The 23,273-nt window shown below is 44.0% G+C and overlaps 1 protein-coding gene across 1 annotated transcript in view; it reads left to right on the forward strand.

The window, feature by feature from the left end:
• The first annotated feature begins 2,961 nt into the window (after positions 1-2,961).
• The window catches only part of LOC116507803 (multidrug and toxin extrusion protein 1-like), a 38,114-nt gene continuing 17,802 nt past the window's right edge, over positions 2,962-23,273 (forward strand). Inside the window, 12 exon segments of the mRNA XM_032216135.1 lie at positions 2,962-2,979; positions 9,157-9,258; positions 9,687-9,755; positions 11,815-11,848; positions 11,851-11,959; positions 14,388-14,395; positions 14,398-14,429; positions 17,399-17,427; positions 18,454-18,549; positions 20,290-20,387; positions 21,871-21,984; positions 23,230-23,239. Of these exon segments, the coding sequence (XP_032072026.1) occupies positions 2,962-2,979; positions 9,157-9,258; positions 9,687-9,755; positions 11,815-11,848; positions 11,851-11,959; positions 14,388-14,395; positions 14,398-14,429; positions 17,399-17,427; positions 18,454-18,549; positions 20,290-20,387; positions 21,871-21,984; positions 23,230-23,239 (719 nt within the window).

Below are 23,273 nucleotides of genomic sequence, written 5' to 3' on the forward strand. Positions count from 1 at the left end.
ACGCTCACCCCCTCCTGCACCTCAAAAATAATAAGACCTCCCCGAAAATAAGGCCAAGCGCTTCTAGTCCAACCCCCTGCCTAGGCAGGAAACCCTATACCGTTTCAGACAAATGGCTATCCAGCATCTTCTTAAAGACTTCCAGTGTTGGGGCATTCACAACTTCTGGAGGCAACTTCTGTTCCAGGAAGAGGCAGGGCGGGTGGCGTCGGCGGAGCCCCCGCCCCACCTGCTGCTGCCGGCCCCGCTCAGGCCCCTCACAGGCTTCCTGCTGCCCCCGCGGCTGAGCTGGACCCTTCCTGCGGGCTGCTGCTGCTGGGCAGCCCGCTTTGCCCCATGCCCGCTGCCGCTGTCAGCCAGGGCTACCTTTGGAGGTACAGAGGGGAAGAACGAAGCATGTATCGCCCTTCTGTTGCCGCGCTGTTGTCGCGGCGGTGATGACGCGCGGTGATGACGTCGCGGCTTTAGCGACGCGGTTTAACCACCGCTATTTTGACGAGCGCGGTTTTGGTCGTGCCACGATCATCTCCACAGTCACGTGATCAAATTTAGGATGCTTGTCAATCGACTCACATTTATGGCGGTTACACTGTCCTGGGGTCGTGTGATCTTCTTTTGCGACGGCGTAACAGGCATGGGGAAATCACGTTCCCTTAACTGCTGTGCTATTTGTGGAATCGCCGCAGCGATTCACTTAACGAACGTGGCGAGAAAAGTCGTAAAACGGGGAAAAGTCACTCAACCCATTTCTCACCGAGCGACATGATTGTTGGTGTTCCATTCTGGTCGTAGGTCGAGGACCATATGCAGAGCTAACTAGTTGCGAAGGGGAGTTAAGAATAATTAACGAACCGAGCTGGGAAGCCCGTGGATGACTAAACAATGACTAATTAGCTATGCTAATTGGAAGCAACCATGGCCCCCCAGTTGTGTTGCAAGACCAGAAACGACAGTGGGTGTAATTTTACTCTTCAACGGATACCAAAGGTTTGCAACCATCAAACATGGTCATTCATTAACGTAGCTGGGTGAAAAGGGACATTCTGGGAGGGAAATGCAATTCCCAGTATCTTACCGAGCAAATCCCCATCCTCGGAAGTTTTAAAATCCACCACACAGGAAGTCCTCAACTTACGACCACAATTGACCCCCAAATTCCTGTTAGTAAGCAAGAAAGCTGTTAAGTGAATTCTGTGCTATGTTCTGACCTATCCTGCCATAGTGTTGTGGCCCGCCAATGGCCAGCAGAGCTGGCATCAGATTCGGGGAGTGAGGAGAGTTGGGGAGGAACCTGGGCCAGTCCTGGAGACTGGAAAAGGCTCGGACGAGGGCTCCGTGTCGGATGCAGAGAGGGAGCCAGGGCCGTATGCCAGTTATCAGCTGCCTTTGGAGTCAGACATCAGTGAGGCAGAAGAACAGCTGGAGCCTGTTCCCAGTGTGCGCATGCGCAGAGTTGCCAGAGGAAGGGAAGAGCTAAAGAACAGGGGTTGACTTGGGAGAAAGGCCACAGGTGGACGATGAATGGCCCCTCCAGAGGAAATAAAAGAGGAGCGACAGGGGAGTGGGGTTTGCAGGAGGCCATTATTTCGCTTCATTGGTTTGTGACTCTCCGAGACTCCTTGCCAAGTTTTGCAGATATCGGCCTGGCAGCTCTCCAAGCCAGATGAGGTCTGTGACCGTAAATCCTCCCTCGAAAGACTTTGCTGGATGTGAAGGAGCAGAATTCACAGTCAATTAATAAAAGGGTTTTTTGTTGGGACAAGAAGTTTGCTTCATGCTCTCGGGAAGCCTTGGTCAGAACACATAGTTGTTGAGTGATCACTGCAATTGTTAAGTTAGTCACACAGTTGTTAAATGAATCTGGCTAAGCCAGACAGTTGCTAAGTGAATTTTGACCCATTTTATGACCTTTCCGGCCACAGTTGTTAATTGAATCCCTGCAGTTCTTAAGTGAATCACACAATTATTAAGTGAATCCGGCCTCCCTGCCGACTGCTGGTCAGAAGGTCGCAAAAGGGGATCACGTGACCCCAGGACACTGCGATAAATATGAGTCCGTTGCCAAGTGTCCGAAATTTGACTGTGAGGCCACGGAGATACTGCAACTGTCGTCAGTGTGAAAAACGGTCATCTTATTTTTTTCCCCTGGTGCCGTTGTAACTTTGAAACGGTCACAAAATGAACTGTTGTAAATCAAGGACTGCCCGTAGTTTAGGATCTCATCACAGCGTTGTTTAGAATAGAATACAATACAATACAATACAGAGTAGAGTAGAGTTGAATAGAATAGAATAGAATACAATACAATACAATGCAATGCAATACAATACAATACAGAATAGAATAGAATACAGAATAGAACGGAATAGAATAGAATACAGAATAGAATAGACTACAATACAGAATACAATAGAATAGAATAGAATACAGAATAGAATGGAATAGAATAGAATACAGAATAGAATAGAATAGAATACAGAATAGAATAGAATACAGAATAGAATAGAATACAGAATAGAATAGAATACAGAATAGAATACAATACAATACAGAATAGAATACATACAATACAGAATAGAATACAATACAATACAGAATACAATAAAATACAGAATAGAATAGAATACAGAATAGAGTAGAATACAATACAATACAATACAGAATAGAATACAATATAGAATAGAATACAGAATAGAGTAGAATAGAATAGAATAGAATAGAATAGAATAGAATAGAATAGAATAGAATAGAATAGAAGATTTGGAAGGGACCTTGGAGGTCTTCTAGTCCAACCCGCTGCTTAGTCAGGAAACACTACACCACTTCAGATGTCTCAGACCTTCACTTGGTTATGAAGATGGTTTATTCTATCCAAGGATACATTTGGGTCTGGAGAAAGGACCAAATCACATCCCTTATTGGCCAGCCAGCCCAACAGGACCACGTCCACCAGGGGGAACGATGAAGGCGGAGGCCTCGGTTGGCAGGTGGTTTAAACACTTGAGAAATTCTCACTGGATTATGTTCACATTTGTCCTTTTTTCCCCCCTTCTCAACTACAATAAAATTGCGTATAAATTACCAGCACTGATGATTGTACCTAGTTGGGTCATGAAACGTTTGCAAGGAAACCAACAAGCTCAGAAAGCATCAAGGACCAAGAGTTGTTGTGTTGTTGTCCTCGCTGTTGTTGTCATCCTTATCCCCATCCTCTTTCTCCTCCTCCTGCCCACAAACCTCACTCTCTTCTAACACTGATTATGTTACGTAGTTGGGTGCTTGAAATGTTTGCCAATGCAGCTGAGAGAGTACCTTCCTCCTCCTCCTCCTCCTCCTCCTCCTCCTCTCTGCAAACCCAACTCCCTTCTAGCACTGATGATATTACCTAGTTGGGTCACGAAATGCCCGCTAGAAAACAACCAAGCTCAGAGAGCACCAAGGACCAAATAGTTCTCTACCTCCTCCTCTTCCTCCTCTCTTCCTCCTCCTCCTCTTCCTCCTCTCTGCTACCCACCACTCTCTTCTAGCACGGATGACGTTACCTAGTTGGGGTCATGAAACGCCTGCAGGAAAGCCACCAGCTCAGAGAGCACCAAGGACCACCCCCAGTCCTCCTCCTCCTCCTCCTCTCCTCAAACCCCTCTCCCTCCTAGCACTGATGACGTTACCTAGTTGGGTCACGAAACGTCTTCAAGAAAACCACCCAGCTCAGAAAAGCACCAAGGACCAGAGAGTTCCTCTTCCTCCTCCTCCTCTTCCTCCTCTCTTCCTCTTCCTCCTCCTCTTCCTCCTCTCTGCTACCCACCACCACTCTCTTCTAGCACGGATGACGTTACCTAGTTGGGTCATGAAACGCCTGCAGGAAAGCCACCAGCTCAGAGAGCACCAAGGACCACCCCAGTCCTCCTTCTCCTCCTCCTCTTCCTCTCCACTAACCTCACTCCCTTCTAGCACTGATGACGTTACCTAGTTGGGTCACGAAACGTCTGCAAGAAAACCGCCCAGCTCAGAGAGCACCAAGGACCCCGCGCATATATTCCTATTTATCATCCAAAGCTCCCCTCAGTTTCAGACTTTTAAATCCAGGTTTCAAAACTGCCCATCGTGGAGGCCATTTTATCTCTTCTTTCTCAGCCAAGGAAACTACTCGGCTCTTACGGGGAGCCGTGTTATACGGCTCTGGGCTCAAATTCCAGGTCCTCTCCTTTGCTGATTTAAAACATAAAATAACAAGTTCTGCTTTTCTTCCTTTCGGACAAATGGATGAATCCCCCTTTTGTTTAATTTAATTCTAAATTAAGCGGAGAAATGATATACAGCTGGTCCTCAACTTACCACCCCAGTTGTGCCCCAAATTTCCACTGCTAGGCAAGGCATTGCTAAGTGAATTTTGCCCCATTTTACGACCTTTCTTGCCACCCCGCTGTTAAGCGAAACACGGCCGTTGTTCTGGGAATCGTGCCGTCGTTAGCCAAACTGGTTTCCCCCTGTTGACTTTGGTTGGAAGATGGAAGGCTGCAATACATGCCAGTTGGAAAGCACCCAAATTTCAAACTCGTGACCAGGGGGCGATGCTGCAACGATTGTTAAGTGTGAAAACCAGTCACACGTCACTTTTTTCAGTGCCGTTGCAACATGGCCATTAATCTAAAGGTTTTGAGTCGAGAACTGTGGTTGTGAGTTGAGAACAGAATACTATCCCTGCTTGAGCAGAGGGTTGGACACAGTGGTGGGTTCTACCGGTTCGCACCGGTCCGCACGAACCGGTTGGGTCGTTGGACCCGGAAGTAAGTAACTTCCGGGAACGCCAACACCAGCCGTGTCGCTCGATCGCCCTTGCTGTCCCATCGCAGCTCGCTCGCTTCCCCCGCCCGTCCGCGCTAAACTAGGCTATCCTAGTTTAGGACCCAGATTGTTGTTGGGGGCAATATGCTGACTCTGTAAACCGCTTAGAGAGGGCTGAAAAGCCCTATGAAAGCAGTATATAAGCCTAACTATTGCTATTAACTATTGCTATTGCTAATCCCAGCCCGACAAGATAGCCTCCAAGGTCCCCTCCCGACTCTGTTCTTTGTTCACTGCCTCTACTTTCGAATAGAATAACAGAATTGGAAGGGACCTTGGAGGTCTTCTAGTCTAACCCCCTGCTCAGGCAGGAAACCCTACTCTACCATTCCAGACAATGGTTGTCCTACCTCTTCTTAAAAACTTCCAGTGTTGGAGCACTTATAACTTCTAGAGGCAAGCAGTTCCATAGATTATTGCCTCACTGTCAGGAAATTTCTCCTTAATTCTAAGTTGCTTCTGTTCTTGATTAGTTTCCATCTCTTGCTTCTTGTTCTTGTCTTCTGCTTTGGAGAATAGGTTGACTCCCTCTTCTTTGGGGCAATCCCTCAAATAGTGGAAAACTGTTATCAGGTCACCCCTAGTCCTTCTTTTCATTAAATTAGAACATACCCAGTTCCAGCAACCATTCTTCATATTCCACTTCAGACAAATGGTTATCCAACATCTTTTCTTTCTTTCTTTCTATTCTTTCTTTCTTTTCTTTCTTCTTTCTTTTCTTTCTTTCTTTTTCTTTCTTTTTTCTTTCTTCCTTCCTTCCTTCCTTCCTTCCTTCCTTCTTTCTTCTCCCAAAGTCCTTCTTTTCATTAAATTATACATACCCAGTTCCAGCAACCATTCTTCATATACTTTAGCCTTAACAGAATAAGTGTTCGAAGGCAGGAATACTATTCCTTCAGACAAATGGTTATCCAACATCTTCCTTCTTCTTTCTTTCTTTCTCTTTCTTTCTTTCTTTTTCTTTCTTTCTTTCTTTCTTTCCTTTCTTTTCTTTCTTTTTCTTTTCTTTCTTCCTTCCGCCTTCCTTCCTTCCTTCCTTCCTTCCTTCTAACCGGCTCAGGGTTGACGTCGCCTTCCATCCTTCCGAGGTGGGTAAAATGAGGACCCGGATTGTTGTTGGGGGCGATATGCTGACCTCTGTAAACCGCTTAGAGAGGCTGAAGCCCTATGAAGCGGTATATAAGTCTAACGCTATGCTATTGCTATTCCTTCCTTCCTTCTTTCTTCTCCCAAAGTCCTTCTTTTCATTAAATTAGACAATATCCATTCCGTAACCATTCTTCATATCTTTAGCTTAACAGAATAAGTGTTCGAAGGCAGGTAACACTATTCCACTTCAGACAAAGGTTATCCAACTCTTCCTTCTTTCTTTCTTTCTTCTTTCTTTCTTTCTTTCTTCTTTCTTTCTTTCTTTCTTCTTCCTCTTCCTTCCCTCTTCCTTCCTTTCTTCTTTCTTCTCCCGAAGTCCTTCTTTTCATTAAATTAGAATACAACCCAGTTTCCGTAACCGTTCTTCATATACTTTAGCCTTAACGAATAAGTGCTTGAAGGCAGGAAACTCTATACCACTTCAGACAATGATATCCAACATCTTCCTTCCTTCCTTCCTTCCTTCCTTCCTTCCTTCCTTCTTCCTTCCTTCCTTCTTTCTATCTTTCTTTCTTCTCCATATCCTTCTTTTCATTAAACGAGACATGCCCAGTTCTGCAACCATTCTCATATGTTTTAATCCCCTAATCCTCTTTGGTTGCTCTTCTCTGCACTCTTTCTAGAGTCTCCTCATCTTTTTACAACCGTGGCGACCAAATTGGATGCTATTCCAAGTGTGTGGCCTTACCAAGGCCCTTATAAAGTGGTATTCACACTTTTTCTGCTTGTGTATATTACCGCTGCATCTTCTACGCAAGGTGCTTTACTTCGAATCTTAGAATAGAGCTGGAAGGGACCTCGGAGTCTCTAGTCCACCCCCCCATGCTCCCGGTAGACGCTTCCTCCTTCCAGTTTCTGCGAAACAAGCTCAGCCCATATTCCCTGGTCCTTGCCATGAGGACTAGGACCTTGCAATAAACCACAGCTTGGGAGGCAGCACCATCTCCTGGGGCCGGTGCTATTTTAATGGCCAGAGAACTGACTTGGCAAAGAGTTGAGTTTCATAGAGCTCCTGGAACCCATCCGTAGTTTGACCTCTGGCTATTAATTTTTAGAAACATCCCAGCGGCCCAAATCAACTTCCCACCCATGTCTAACCGGCTGAATTACTCAACCGCGGCGGCTCCTCCCATTGTTTATAGGCTCTGGACAGGTTCACAACGCTCACCCTTTGCCCCAAATTATCAGGCCTGTGAAGAGAAACTACTCCGGAGTCCGATCTGCTCGGAGTCCGTCCCGCAGCGGATGAAAACTTCTTGAGGTCAGAGGACAAAAACCCCCCTTTTTTTTTAGAAACCTCCAAAATCCTTTTGCCCCCACCCTGCGAACCGATGGCTCAAGGGCTTCAACTTGGAGAACCCCCCTCAGCACTTCACCCGACGAAGATCGCAAAAGCTCGGTCCTTCCGCTGCAGGAAATTATGTCGGCTGTTTCCTTCCAATTTCTGGAAGAGGTGAAGAATATTTTGGTGATGGCTGGGCCGTTGAAGTCTCTCCTTCGCTTTGCAAACCTACAGCCCATCAGAAATGTTTTTTAAGGCTGGTTAAAAACAAAACGGAATATCAGAGTTGGATGGAGCTGGAGGTCCTCTAGTCCAGCCCCTGCTCAAGCAGGAGACCCAGTAAACCATTTATGACAAATGGTTGGCCTATCTTTGGATGCCGTTATTCCAAGTGTGTCCTTATAAAGTGGTATTAACCCTTCACGTGATCTTGATTCTATCCCTCTGTTTATGTAAGCCTAGAACTGTGTTGGCTTCGTTGCCTGCTACAGCACACGGCTGGCTCATATTTCAAAACCAAGAAAGTGCAGTTGGCTTTTTTTGGGGGAAAAGCACCTTGGGATTTATTTTATTTATTTATGAACTTTTCTAGCTGTTTGTAGTTTAGTGGCCCCAAAACGTTCCCCAGAATGCTTAAGAGGGGGACTTCGACCCCCAGAATCCCCAGCCAGAATGCTTTAAGAGGGAGACTTCCACTCCCAGAATCCCCCAGCCAGATCTTTAAGAGGGGAGGACTTCCAATCCCAGAATCCCCCAGTCAGATCTTTAAGAGGGGGACTTCCACTCCCAGAATCCCCCAGCCAGGATCTTTAAGAGGGGAGGACTTCCACTCCCAGAATCCCCCAGCCAGGCTTTAAGAGGGAGGGCTTCCACTCCCAGAATCCCCCAGCCAGAATGCTTTAAGAGGGGAGGACTTCCACTCCCAGAATCCCCAGCCAGCAGCTTTAAGAGGGGGACTTCCACTCCCAGAATCCCCAACCAGAATGCTTTAAGAGGGAGGACTTCCATCCCAGAATCCCCCAGCCAGAACTTTAAGAGGAGGACTTCCACTCCCAGAATCCCCCAGCCAGAATGCTTTAAGAGGGAGGACTTCCAATCCCAGAATCCCCAGCCAGGATCCTTTAAGAGGGGAGGGCTTCCAGAGAATCCCCCAGCCAGAATGCTTTAACAGGGGAGGACTTCCACTCCCAGAATCCCCCAGCCAGCGCTTTAAGAGGTGGACTTCCACTCCCAGAATCCCCCAACCAGATGCTTTAAGAGGGGAGGACTTCCAATCCCAGAATCCCCCAGCCAGACTTTAAGAGGGGAGGACTTCCAATCCCAGAATCCCCAACCAGAATACTTTAAGAGGGGAGGACTTCCACTCCCAGAATCCCCCACCCAGCATACTTTAAGAGGGGAGGACTTCCACTCCCAGAATCCCCCACCCAGCATACTTTAAGAGGGGAGGACTTCCACTCCCAGAATTCCCCCCAGCTGCTTTAAGAGGGGACTTCCACTCCCAGAATCCCCCAACCAGCTTTAAGAGGGGACTTCCACTCCACAATCCCCCAGCCAGCCTGCTTTAAGATGGGTGGACTTCCACTCCCAGAATCCCCCGCTGGCATGCTTTAAGATGGACGGACTTCAATTCAGCATTCCGGGGGGAATTCTGGGTGTTGAAGTCCACCCATCTTAAGGTCCCACAGTTGAAAAACATTGCTAATCTACGACCGAACAACCGAAATTGCTATTATTGCACCATTTCAACCTATCGGAAATTTAAAGAGCACAGCTCCAGAATGTTCCAGGATTCACATGGTAGCTTCTACCACCCTGTGGGTGGCACTTTGAAGAGTCCCAAATCTTCACCTGCCCCCTCCTCACCTTTTTTTCCTTAGACGGTGATTCAGCTCCTGGTGTTCATGATTCACGTCGTTAGTACGATATTTTGCGGGCACATGGGCAAGGTTGAATTGGCATCCGTCACACTTGCCATCGCGGTGAGTTTCTCTTTTCACCTGTTTCCCCCCCCACCTCCATCTCATCGGGTGGTAGCTTCCAGCTGACTATTGGCTGACCTCTCAAAGCTAAACAGAGCCAGCCCTGGGATGGGAGACCACAAGGAAATCCCAACGCTCACGAACGTCTCGCTCAGCAACAAGAAATTTGGGCTCGGTTCTAGTCGTAAGTCGAGGGACTAGCTGCATTGTGTTGTTGCAACGAAGGTGTAGCTTCAGTGGGAAATTGGAAGGCGCGCTTGGAGTTTCCAATGTAAATTTTTACAAAGTGGAGCTCCCACTTAGGATTAAAAGGGGATTAAACCTTAACCTCTTTTATAATCTCCCTCTTATGATTTTGGGTAAGAATAGCAACAGGTAGGAAATCTCTGGGTTTTTCTACTTTTCCTCCTCTCTTCTTCCTTTTTTAGGTGATCAACGTGACTGGCATTTCTATCGGTTTCGGGCTGTCCTCGGCTTGTGACACATTAATATCTCAGGTGGGTCACAACGATAACCTTTTTACCTGTTTGGGGAGATGTGGGGTAGCTAACCATGATCTTCCATGGAAGGCAGCAGAGGTGGGTTCCTACCAGTTCGCACCTATTCGGTAGAACCGATTCGTCAAATCTACCGAACCGGTTAGAAGAGGTTCCACCAGTGGACCCGGAAAGCAGGCCACACCTACAGAAGATCCCAAAAATTTTGAAACCCACCCTGGTCCTTGGATATGATATTCTACACTATCATGCTCATATTTAGCAATAGCAATAGCAGTTAGACTGATATACCGCTTCATAGGGCTTTCAGCCCTCTCTAAGCGGTTTACAGAGTCAGCATATCGCCCCCAACAATCTGGGTCCTCATTTCACCCACCTCGGAAGGATGGAAGGCTGAGTCAACCTTGAGCCGGTGAGATTGAACCGCTGAACTGCAGATAGCAGTCAGCTGAAGTGGCCTGCAGTACTGCACCCTAACCACTGCGCCACCTCGGCTCTTAAATATTTATAAAACTCAGTGCCTCTGTGAAAGGTAAGGATGACTACTGCGTTTGTGGTGCAGTCAGAACATTGCGTGTGTTGAAGTTGTTTTAACGCAAACCAAAGATGCCTTTTAAAAAACAAGTTGACATCATATTCTATGCATGCCAGTGCTGTGTGTGAGGTCATTTAAGGTGGTTCTGACAAGCGTCGTCGGCATCTTCATATCCGGTCACCTGGGGGCAAGCCACTCCCATCCGGTCACATGGGTGCAAGCCACTCCCACAAAGGAGGCCACACCCACAGAGTAGGTCGAACAATTTTTGAAACCCACCACTGGAAGGCAGCGAGAGGTGGGTTTCACATCATGTCCGCGCATGCCCGTAACCTTCCACGTTGTCAGGTTTCCTAAAAATGCCCTAATTGATTCATGAGTATCAACCAAGTTTCAATACAAAAGCCAGTCGTTTGTTAGGAGCCCATTAGGCAAGTTCGCAGTCAAGCCTATGCTTTGTTTGGTTTATAGCTGAACTTTAACCCCTGTTCCTTCCCTCCCTCAGTCTGTGATACCGAAAGAAAAAAAGAATGCAATCCATTTTCCTTATTTCTCTATTCAGGGTGTTTTGGAAGAGCTCAATCTGGGATTGAGCCCCTTCACAATCCGAAAGAGTGGCGTTTTTTTTTTTAAAAATCTGCACAAGAGTCCATGCCCTCTTTGCTATTACGCAATGTGAAGGCACTCCTTCAAAGACGGTTATATAACATTGCTTAACTGTGGGTCCTTGGTGCTCTCTCTGAGCTCGGTTGTTTTGTTGCAGATGTTTCGTTACCTGGTTAGGTAACATCATCAGTGCTAGAAGGGAGTGGGGCTTGCGAGAGAGGAGGAGGAGGGGGGGGGAACTGCGGGATCCTTGGTGCTCTCTGAGCTTGGTGGGTTTTTTTTGCAGATATTTCATGACCCAACTAGGTAACATCATCAGTGCTAGAAGGGAGTGGGTTGCATGGAGGAGTGGGAAGAGGACGGAGGAGGAGAGGAGGAGGAGGAGGAGGAGGAGGAGGAAGGAGGAGGAGGAGGAGGAGGAAAACTGAGGGGTCCTTGGTGCTCTCTGAGCTTGGTGGGTTTTTTTTTGCAGATATTTCATGATCGAACTAGGTAAATCATCAGTGCTAGGAGGGAGTGGGGTTTGCAGGGAAGAGGAGGAGGAGGAGGAGGAGGGGGAGGAGGAAAACTGAGGGAGTCCTTGGTGCTCTCTGAGCTTGGTGGTTTTCTTACAGACGTTGCGTGAGCCAACTAGGTAACATCATCAGTGCTAGAAGGGAGTGGTGTTTGCAAGAAGGAGGGGAACGAGGAGAAGGAGAGTTAACCAATCAAAGGGTAACTGTAGGAGGAGGACCGACAGATCCTGGAGGTGGAGTCAAAACAGGAACCAGCCTAGCATCCTAACATAGCCAACAAACAAACCTGGCCGAAGCTAACCATTGGTCAAGAAGATTCCTGTAGATGGGCGCTTTTTGCAATCTATCCGTTTCCTTGGTCTTTCCCCTGTGCCACCTCTGGTCTTTCCCCTTCTTCTCCCAGACTTACGGCGGGGAACATGAAACGGTGGGCACCATCCCCAGCAGGGAGTCCTGATTCTTCTCCTCTGCTGTTTCCCATGCTGGGCGTTTTTCATCAACACAGAACAGCTCCTGTTGCTAATCCGGCAGGATCCGGAAGTCTCCAGGTGAGGACGGAGATCGAGGGAGGTACCCATCCCACTCTATAAAGCAGTGAGGGCTAACCGTTTTGTTGTCGTGGGCCAAAAGCGCATGAACGTGGGCGCAACAGCACTCACCCATAATGCAATGCGTGCATGACACCCCCTATGTGCCCCACCCCCTGCGCATGTGTGCATGGCACCCCCCATGCTCCCCACCCTGCACACACAACCCCCTCCCGCGCCCCATTTTTTGTCTAGCAGGCCTCCTGCAGCTTTCTGGGAGCAAAATAGCAATAGCAATAGCAGTTAGACTTATATACCGCTTCATAGGGCTTTCAGCCCTCTCTAAGCGGTTTACAGAGTCAGCAAATCGCCCCCACAGTCTGGGTCCTCATTTCACCCACCTCGGAAGGATGGAAGGCTGAGTCAACCTTGACCTGGTATCATCTATCCATCTATCTATCTTCTATCTATCTGTCTGTCTGTCTATCTATCCAACTACTATTCATTTACCTTTCTATTATCTATCTTCTGTCCATCCATCCATCTATCATCTATCTATCTATCTATCTATCTATCTATCTATCTATCTATCTATCTATCTATCTATCATCTACCTATCTATCTATCTAGCAATAGCAGTTAGACTTATATACCGCTTCATAGGCTTTCAGCCTCTCTAAGCGGTTTACAGAGTCAGCATTATTGCCCCCAACAATCCGCCCACCACCTTGGAAGGATGGAAGGCTGAGTCAACCTTGAGCCGGTGAGATTAGAACGCTGAACTGCAGATAACAGTCAGCTGAAGTGGCCTGCAGTACTGCACCCTAACCATTGCGCCACCTCGGCTCTTCTAGAAAACAGTCTCCCTCATGTGCCCGCCCCCGCGCACGTGCTGCAGAGACCCCAAAATTAGGTTTCCCCATCACAGCTATGAAGCTTTAGTAAGGCCACACCTAGATTACTGCATCTGTTTAATGGATACAAGACCCTCCCTGCTCCTAACTTTAATCATTGGAGGTTTTTTTTTACCCACTATCAGCAATATTGATCTCAATTGGCTTTCTATTGATAAGTAAGAAGAATAGTAAGCTAGTTACTTAGGAACTGTGCAACGTAATTTCCAAACTTGGCCTTGCTTAAATAGTGCAGATGAAAGGTTAGTAGAGATATGTACAGTATGGAATTTAGTTCCTAACATCCCCCAGCAAAGTTTACCTTTCCTGGCTCTGTTTAATAATTGGCTTAAAATTTAGAACTGTTGTACTGGGCATTTGCAATTAAGAGAATCCAACAAACTTTGCCCTCATTAAATATTTGCTTTTTAAAATGTCCTTACATTGCTCTCGATAGATGTTAAAAACTATGTTTTCATTCATTACATCGGCAGTATTTTAATTTTTGTTGTAATTATTTTGAATTGTTTCCGTGTGGATTTTTAAAAAATAAATATTATACATTTGTAATAATAATAATTAAAAAAAAATAGGAGCCAAGGTGGCGCAGTGGTTAAATGCAGCACTGCAGGCTACTGCTAGATCACAGGTCAGCGGTTCAAATCTCACGGCTCAGGGTTGACTCAGCCTTCCATCCTTCCGAGGTGGGTAAAATGAGGACCCGGATTGTTGTTGGGGGCAATATGCTGACTCTGTAAACCGCTTAGAGAGGCCTGAAAGCCCTATGAAGCGGTATATAAGTCCACTGCTATTGCTATTGCTATTGCTATCCAGTTTTGGTCACCACATCAAACATATGAATTGAATTCTATTCCTGATGCCCAGATGCTACTGTCCATGTGTTGATGTATGTATAAAACAAAATAAAAAGCATATAACCAAACCCCACCAAATCACATCTACTTAGAACATCGCTTCAAAGTTTTAATCCATCAAGAATATCCATCTGAAATTCGCGTCGAGTAAGATCATTCGTTGAAAATTCGAAACTGGCATCAACTGGGATCATCGTATAACGTTCACATCCATTAAGAAATCTATTTGTGTTTTTAAAAGATAAAACTTTTCAATGTAAAAAAAAAAGAAATCTATTTGAAATTCACACCAAAATTCAGCTCCGTTAAGAAATGATTCATAATGAACATCCATTCAAAATTCACATCCATTAAGATCTTTCAGAATTAAATCAGGAAGGAGCATCCATTCAAAATACATAGTTGATCACAAGATCACATGGCCCCCCTCATAAAAATTTCCCACAAAACTGGGCCTTTTGAATTTAATTAAGTGGGCATTATCTTTTATAATCAGTATATACGCACAAAGTTAGAAGTTGAGAATTCACAAGATAGAGCTTCTTCAAAGAGGCTATTTTAGCTCACAATGTGGTACCCGAAGGGGCTACTTCAAAACATATGGATTTTTTAAGACAGCCATGAACATAATTGCAGAATAGAATAATTAGAAATTAATGCCATTTTTTTTTGTCTTTCCAGGCTCACTCAGTTTATGTCATGATCTTTATCCCAGCACTGCCTGTAAGTTTCCAGTTTTCTTTCGCTTTTCTTCCATAGTCACGAAAGAATTGATAGCTTTCCCTTTCAAATATCTATCATCTATCTATCTATCTATCTATCTATCATCTACTATCTCTCTATCTATCTATCTATCATCTATCTATCTATCTATCTATCTATCTTCATCTATCATCTATCCATCTTTATATCTATCTATCTATCATCTATCATCATCTATCTATCTATCTATCTATCTATCATATCTATCTATCTACTATCTATCATCTATCTATCTATCTATCTATCATCATCTATCCATCTTTATCTATCTATCTATCATCTATCTATCTATCATCTATCTATCTATCTATCTATCTATCTATCTATCATCTATCATCTATCATCTATCCATCTTTATATCTAGCTATCAGTATCTATCTGAATTTAGTTATTTAGCTACATATCCACCCATCTTTCTTTCTTTCTTTCTTTCTTTCTTCTGTTCTATCTTCTATCTATCTATCTATCGATCTATCTAATCGATCTATCTATCTATTCATTCATTCACAGTATCTATCTGTATCTATCTATCATCTATTTATCTATCTATCTATCTATCTATCTATCTATCTAGCTAGCTAACTAGCTACCTACCTACCTACCTACCTACCTACCTACCTACCTAGTATCCATCCATCCATCCATCATTCATCTTATCTTCTTATCATCTGTCTTATATCTATATATCTATCTATCTATCTATTATCTATCTCTATCTATCTATATCCATCCATCCATCCATCCATCCATCCATCCATCCATCCATCTTTATATCTAGCTATTGGTATCTATCTAAATATAGTTATTTAGCTACATATCACCATCTTTCTTTCTTTCTTCTTTCTTTCTTTCTTTCTTCTTTCTATCTTTCTTCTATCTATCTATCATCTATCTATATATCTCTCTATCTATCTATCTATTCATTCACCAGATCTATCTGTATCTATCTATCTATCTATCTATCTATCTCTATATATCTATCTATCTATCTATTCATTCATTCACCAGTATCTATCTGTATCTATCTATCTATCTATCTATCTATATCTATCTATCTATCTATCTATCTACCTACCTACCTACCTACCTACCTACTACTACTAGTATCCATCATCCATCATCCATTCATCTTATCTTCTTATCATCTTGTCTTATATCTATCTATCTATCTATCTATATCTATCTATCTATCTATATATCTCTATCCATCCATCCATCATCCACCATCCATCCATCCATCCATCTTTATATCTAGCTATTGGTATCTATCTAAATAGTTATTTAGCTACATATCCACCCATCTTTCTTTCTTTCTTTCTTTCTTTCTGTCTTTCTATCTTTCTATCTATCTATCTATCTATCTATCTATCTCTTATCTATCTATCTATCAATCTATCTATACTATCCATCACAGTATCTATCTTATCTAGATAGATAGCTATCTAGCTAGCTATCTAGCTAGCTATCTAGCTAGCTAGACTACCTACTACCCATCCCTCATCCATCCATCCATCACCATCCATCCATCTTATCTTCTAGCTTTCTTATATCTATCTATCTTATCTATCATCTATCTATCTATCTATCTATCTATCTATCTATCTATCTATCTATCCATCCATCCATCATCACCCAACCACCACCCCCACCCATCCATCCATCCATCTTTATATCTAGCTATTGGTATCTATATAAATCTAAATAGCTACCTATCCACCATATTTCTTTCTTTTATCTATCTATCTATCTATCTATCTTCTATCTATCTATCTATCTATCTATCTATCAATCATCTATCGATATATCTATCTATCTATCTATCTATCTATCTATCATCCATCATCCATCTTTATATCTAGCTATCGGTATCTATCTAAATTTAGTTATTTAGCTACATATCCACCCAGTTTCTTCTCTTTCTTCTTTCTTTCTTTCTTTCTTTATTTCTTTCTTTCTTTCTATATATATCTATCTATCTATCTATCTATCTATCATCTATCCATCCATCCATCCATCCATCCATCCATCCATCCATCCATCCATCTATCTATCTATCTATCTATCTATCTATCTATCTATTATTCATTCACAGATCTATATGTATCTAGATAGCTAGCTAGCTAGCTAGCTAGCTACCTATCTATACCAGCCATTATCCATCCATCCATCCATCATCCATCCATCCATCCATCCATCCATCTTATCTTTATATCTTTCTCTATATCTATATCTATCTATCTATCTATCTATCTATCACTTTCTCTCTCTCTCTCTTCTCTCTCTCTCTATCCATCCATCCATCCATCCATTCATTTTATATCTACTATCGTATCTATCTAAATTTAGTTATTTAGCTACCTATCCACCCATCTTTTCTTTTTCTTTCTATCTATCTATCTATCTATCTATCTATCTATCTATCTATCTATCTATTCATTCACCAGTATCTATCTGTATCTAGATAGCTAGATAGCTAGATAGCTAGAAGCTAGATAGCTACCTACCTAGCCATTATCATCCATCCATCCTTTCCACATATCTTATCTTCTTATCATCTTCTCTTATATCTATCTATCGATCTATCTTTCTATCTATCTATCTATCTATCTATCTATCTATCTATATCTATCTATCTATCTATCTATCTATCATCTATTGGTATCTATCTATATCTAGCTAGCTGGCTGGGAAATTCTGGGAATTGAAGTCCAAAGATCTTAAACTTACACAAATGAGAACCAGTGGTCTAGATATTTTCTAAAAAGACTTCCAAACTATGCATTCAGGATGCAACAATTTTATGGCTTGGCAATGCTGCAGAAAATATGCCAATTCTTTTGTTTTGGAGCAACTGAACAACAAATTAACAAATCTTCCTTTTTTCTGAATTGCTGATTTTTTTTCCATTTCCCTTTTGTTCCCACTTGCAGGCAGCCTTTATTACCAGCTCCAAAATGCGGTATTTGCAAAACCAGGTAGGACATTCCTTTCTTTTAGGAATTTGTCCTCTTTGCCTCTGGAATAGGAATAGAACTGAACGGAACAGAACAGAACAATAGAATAGAATAGAAACAGAACAGAAACAGAAATGGACAGGACAGAATAGAACAGAAACAGAACAGAATAATAGAACAGAAACAGAAACAGAAATAGGATGGGACAGAATAGAACAGAAAACAAAACAGAAGAATAATATAACAGAAACAGAGCAGGAACAGAACAGGAACAGAACAGAAAGAGAAACAGGACAGGACAGAATAGAACAGAAACAGAATAGAATAATAGAACAGAAATAGAGCAAGAACAGAACAGAGAAACAGAAATAGGACAGGACAGGACAGAATAGAACAGAACAGAATGGAATAGAATAATAGAACAGAAACAGAAATTGGACAGGACAGAACAGAAACCAGAACAGAAACAGAACAGAAACAGAACAGAAACAGAACAGAAACAGAACAGAAACAGAACAGAAACAGAACGAAACAGAACAGAAACAGAACAGAAACAGAATAGTACAGGACAGAACAGAAACAGAACAGAATAATAGAACAGGAACAGAACAGAAACAGAAATAGGACGGGACAGAACAGAACAGAAACAAAACAGAATAGAATAATATAACAGAAACAGAGCAGGAACAGAACAGGAACAGAACAGAAGAGAAAGACAGAATAGAACAGAAACAGAATAGAATAATAAAACAGAAATAGAGCAAGAACAGAACAGAAACAGAAATAGGACAGGACAGAATAGAACAGAAACAGAACAGAATAGAATAATAGAACAGAAACAGAATAGATGAAACAGAAATAGGACAGGACGGAACGGAACAGAACAGAACAGAACAGAATATTCTTTATTGGCCAAGTGTGATTGAAAGGAGATTTTCTTAAAGAGGCTTAGTTTGAGGGGCTGAAAAACCATGGTACCACTTGAAATGTAATTAAAAAAAAAAAAAATACAAGAATATATTTCATTGCAGAAAATCATCTGCCAGAGGTTTTTGTGGCATCGCTGCAAATCTCATCAATGTCCTGGCGAACTATGTTTTCCTTTACCAGTTCAACATGGGCGTTAGGTAAGTACAGGAGGCTGTTGGGGCCAAAAATATCCATTTTCATGCAGGATGATTTCTTTTCTCCATCCTTGGAGCCCAGGTTTTGTTTACCAAATTTATTATTTATTTTGGGAAAACTGGACATCAATATGGGTTTAGCAAAAAGATTGTTAATAAAACCATAGATTAAGTGAACTGGAATTCATCAAACCACAAAATGTGGGGGGAAAAATCAACTAAGGGTAGTCCTCGAACTTACAACAGTTCATTTAGTGACCAAAGTTACAACGACATTGAAAAAAAAGTGACTTAGGGCTGTTTTTCATACTTATGACTGCTCCATCCCTCGGACGCTTCGGTGATTGGCAACTGACTCACATTTATGACGGTTGCAGTGTCCTGGGTCACGTGATCCTCTTTTGCGATCTTCTGACAGGCAAAGTCATGGGGGAAGACAGATTCACTTAACAACCGCGTTGCTAACCGAATAACTGCATGATCCAAGTAACAACTGCGGTGAGAAAGGTCATAAAATGGGACAAAAACTGTCTCACTTAGCAATGGAAATTATGGGCTAACTCAAGGATTGGCTGCATATAGCAAAACGTAACAATTTAAAGGAGTAACAGAGATCCATTGCAGGTAGTCCTCGACTTATGACCATCATTGAGCCCAAATTAATCTGTTGTTAAGTGAGTTTTGTTCCATTTACGACCTTCTTGGCACAATTGTTAAGTGAATCACTGGAGTTGATAAGTTAGAAGCATGGTTGTTAAGTGAATCACTGGAGTTGATAAGTTAGCAGCATGGTTGTTAAGTGAATCACTGGATAAATTAGCAACACGGTGTTAAGTGAATCACTGGAGTTGATAAGTTAGCAACATGGTGTTAAGTGAATCACTGGAGTTGATAAGCTAGCAACATGGTTGTTAAGTGAATCACTGGAGTTGATAAGCTAGAAACATGGTTGTTAAGTGAATCACTGGAGTTGATAAGTTAGCAACATGATTGTTAAGTGAATCACTGGAGTTGATAAGCTAGCAACATGGTTGTTAAGTGAATCACTGGAGTTGATAAGTTAGCAACATGGTTGTTAAGTGAATCTGGTTCCCCCCCAAAAAATTTGATTTTGCTTAGCAGAAGGTCACAAGAAGGGATCACGTGACCCAGGATGCTGCAACCGTCATAAACATGAGCAGTTGTCAAACAGCTGAATTGTGTGATCCCTTAAATGAACAGTGTAAATCAAGGACTACCAGTATGGATAATCCTGGCTTATGATACAATGGAACTGGGATGCGGTATCAATTTACAATTTTGCAACCTTTTCTGCCACAGCCGTTAAGTGAAGCCTGCGGTCCTTAAGTGAAGCAGATGGTCACTAAGCAAACCCGGTTCTCCCATGTCCTCTGCTTGTCGGAAGGACCCCTGGGAAAGTCACGGCTGGCCATCCAATGTCCCTGGGAAGGCTGCCAAGCGCCAAAAATTTGGACCATGCAGACACTGTGACCGTCGTAGGTGTGAGGACGGATCACAGGCCACCTTTTCAGGGCGTTGCAACTTCAAATGGACAAAGGAAGGGGTCGTAAGTCGAGGACCGTCTGAATTGGAATTCCTCTCCATCGAGGGCACTGAAAAAAATGAAAGCAACACGGTGTGAATAGTCACAAAATGAACCCCCCAAAAACCCCCCCAAAGCAAATTTTTTTTTAAAAAATGGCCCCTCATTTCTCTTCCGCCCCTCTTTTCCTTTCCTCCAAGGGGGTCTGCGTGGGCCAACACCATCGCTCAGTACGCGCAAGCCATCGCCCTCTTCCTCTACACAAGTGGAAGAAGCTGCACGTCGAAAACCTGGGGAGGTGAGATTCCCCCCCCCACACCTGATAGACCTGAGGAAGACGGGGGGGGTTGCCCTTCCTCACTTGCCCCCCCTCCCCGACTTAGCAGTAGCAATAGCAGTTAGACTTATATACCGCATAGGGCTTTCAGCCCTCTCTAACCGGTTTACAGAGTCAGCGTATTGCCCCCACAGTCTGGGTCCTCATTTACCCACCTCGGAAGGATGGAAGGCTGAGTAACCTGAGCCGGTGAGATTTGAACCGCCGAACTGCAGAACTGCAGTCAGCTGAAGTAGCCTGCAGTGCTGCACTCTAACCACTGCGCCACTCGGCTCCTTCTCAATTAGAAGGTGGATTAGAGAGACAGTTTGGTCTGGTGGAGAGATGCTGAATGTGCACGCCCACACACCCCTCCCCGCCCCTGCACATGGTGTGCGCCCCCACCCCTCTTTTAGGCATGAAAGCATCTGGGTGACTTTGGGTCAATCACTAGGAGACTGTGAGTTCTAGTTCCACCTTAGGCATGAACTAATGGGTGACTTTGGGCCACTCGCTAGGAGACCGTGAGTTCTAGTTCCACCTTAGGCATGAAACCTATCTGGGTGACTTTGGGCCACTCACTAGGAGATTGTGAGTTCTAGTTCCACCTTAGGCAGGAAACTTATCTGGGTGACTTTGGGCCACTCACTAGGAGACTGTGAGTTCTAGTTCCACCTTAGGCATGAAACCTATCTGGTGACTTTGGGCCACTCACTAGGAGACTGTGAGTTCTAGTTCCACCTTAGGCATGAAACCTATCTGGGTGACTTTGGGTCAATCACTAGGAGACAGTGAGTTCTAGTTCACCTTAGGCATGAGAGCTAACTGGGTGATTTTGGGCCCCTCACTAGGAGACTGTGAGTTCTAGTTCCCCTCCAGACTCCCACTGGTGACTTCTCAATTAGAGGATGGATTAGAGAGCCAGTTTAGCCTAGTGATTAATATATCAGGTTAGAAAGAAGGAGATTGTGAGTTCTAGTTCCGTCTTAGACATGAAGGCCTGCTGGGTGACTTTGGGCCAATCACCAGGGGACAGTGAGTTCCAGTTCTACCTTAAGCATGAAAGCCAGCAAGGTGACTTTCAGCCAATCACCAGGAGACTCTGAGTTCTAGTCCTGACTTAGGCATGAAAGCCAGCTGGGTGACTTTGGCCCAATCACCAGGGACAGGGAGTTCTAGTCCTGCCTAACGCAGGACGGAATCTGGGTGACTTTAGCCCAATCACCAGGAGACAGTGAGTTCTAGTCCTGCCTAACGCAGGACGGTATCTGGGTGACTTTGGCCCAATCCCCAGGAGACTGGGAGTTCTAGTCCTGCTTTATTAAAAATGGCATTTGACTCTATTCTGTGGATCCTTTAGATATTCTTGTGCTGGACTCAAAAGCCAGCATTCTCTGTTGTTTGATTTTTATGCTCTCAAACCCGAATCCTGGCTTGTTCAAGTGATCTTCCTTTCTTTTTCCAGGCTGGTCCATGGATTGCCTGCAGGAATGGGGTCTCTTCATGTCGCTGGCAATTCCTAGCATGATGATGATTTGCATTGAATGGTGGACCTTCGAAATTGGAAGCTTTCTGATAGGTCAGGAGGGAAGGGGAGGAGCTATGGCCGGGGTGGGTGGGGCCAAAAGGCAGGACACGCCCTTCCTCCTAGAGGTAGTCCTCAAGTTACGACCACAACTGAGCCCAAACTTTAGGTTTTAAGTGAGAAATTTGTGAAGCGAGGTTGGCCCCATTTTATGACCATTCTCGCCACATTCATTAAGTGAATCCCTGCGGTTCTTAAATTAGTCACATGGTTATTAGATGAACCTGGCTCCCCTATTGCATCTCAGTAGGTCGCAAAAGGGGATCACACGACCCCGGGACACTGTGACCGTCATAAATAGGAGTCACTTTGCCAAGCGTCTGAATTTGATCGCGTGACCACCGGGATGCTGCCACAACGGTGACAAATGTGAAAAATAGTGTAATTTCAGTGTAATTTCGAACGGTCACTAAATGTACTGTTGTAAGTTGAGGACTGCCTGTACTTACAAAGGTTGCAGCACCCCAGAGTCACATCATTTACACTTGTGCGCCTTCTCAACAAGCTGTGAGAGAAGCCGGACTCACTTAATGACCACACGGTCGTAAAAGTGAGGGTGACTCACTTAGCAACCGTCCTGCTTAGCATCAGTAATTCTGGTTCCAATTGTGGTTGTACATTGAGGGTTGCCAATGCCATGATCCTTGCAGGAGCCCTCAGGGAAGAGATCCAAAAAGTCAAGATGGCGGCTGAGCCACCATTTTGACTTTTTACAATACAATACAAACAATAGGAGAGTGGGAAGGGACCTTGGAGGTCTTCTAGTCCAACCCTCTGATCAAGCAGGAGACCCTATTCCATTCCAGACAAATGGCTATCCAGCATCTTCTTAAAGACTTCCAGTGTTGGGGCATTCACAACTTCTGGAGGCAACTTCTGTTCCACTAGTTAATTGTTCTCACTGTCAGAAATTTCTCCTTAGTTCTAAGTTGCTTCTCTCCTTGATTAATTTCCACCCATTGCTTCTTGTCCTGCCCTCAGGTGCCTTGGAGAATAGCTTGACTCCCTCTTCTTTGTGGCAACCCCTGAGATATTGGAAGACTGCTATCTGTCTCCCCTGGTCCTTCTTTTCATTAAACTAGACATACCCAGTTCCTGCAACCGTTCTTCAGTGTTTTAGTCTCCAGTCCCCTAATCCTCTTCTTGCTCTTCTCTGCACTCTTTCCAGAGTCTCTGCATCTTTTCTACATTGTGGCGACCAAAACTGAATGCAAATATTCCAAGTGTGGCCTTACCAAGGCCTTATAAAGTGGTTAACCCTTCACGTGATCTGATCTTATCCC

This window comes from Thamnophis elegans, chromosome 4, assembly GCF_009769535.1.
Source record: "Thamnophis elegans isolate rThaEle1 chromosome 4, rThaEle1.pri, whole genome shotgun sequence".
Classification (NCBI taxonomy): domain Eukaryota; kingdom Metazoa; phylum Chordata; class Lepidosauria; order Squamata; family Colubridae; genus Thamnophis; species Thamnophis elegans.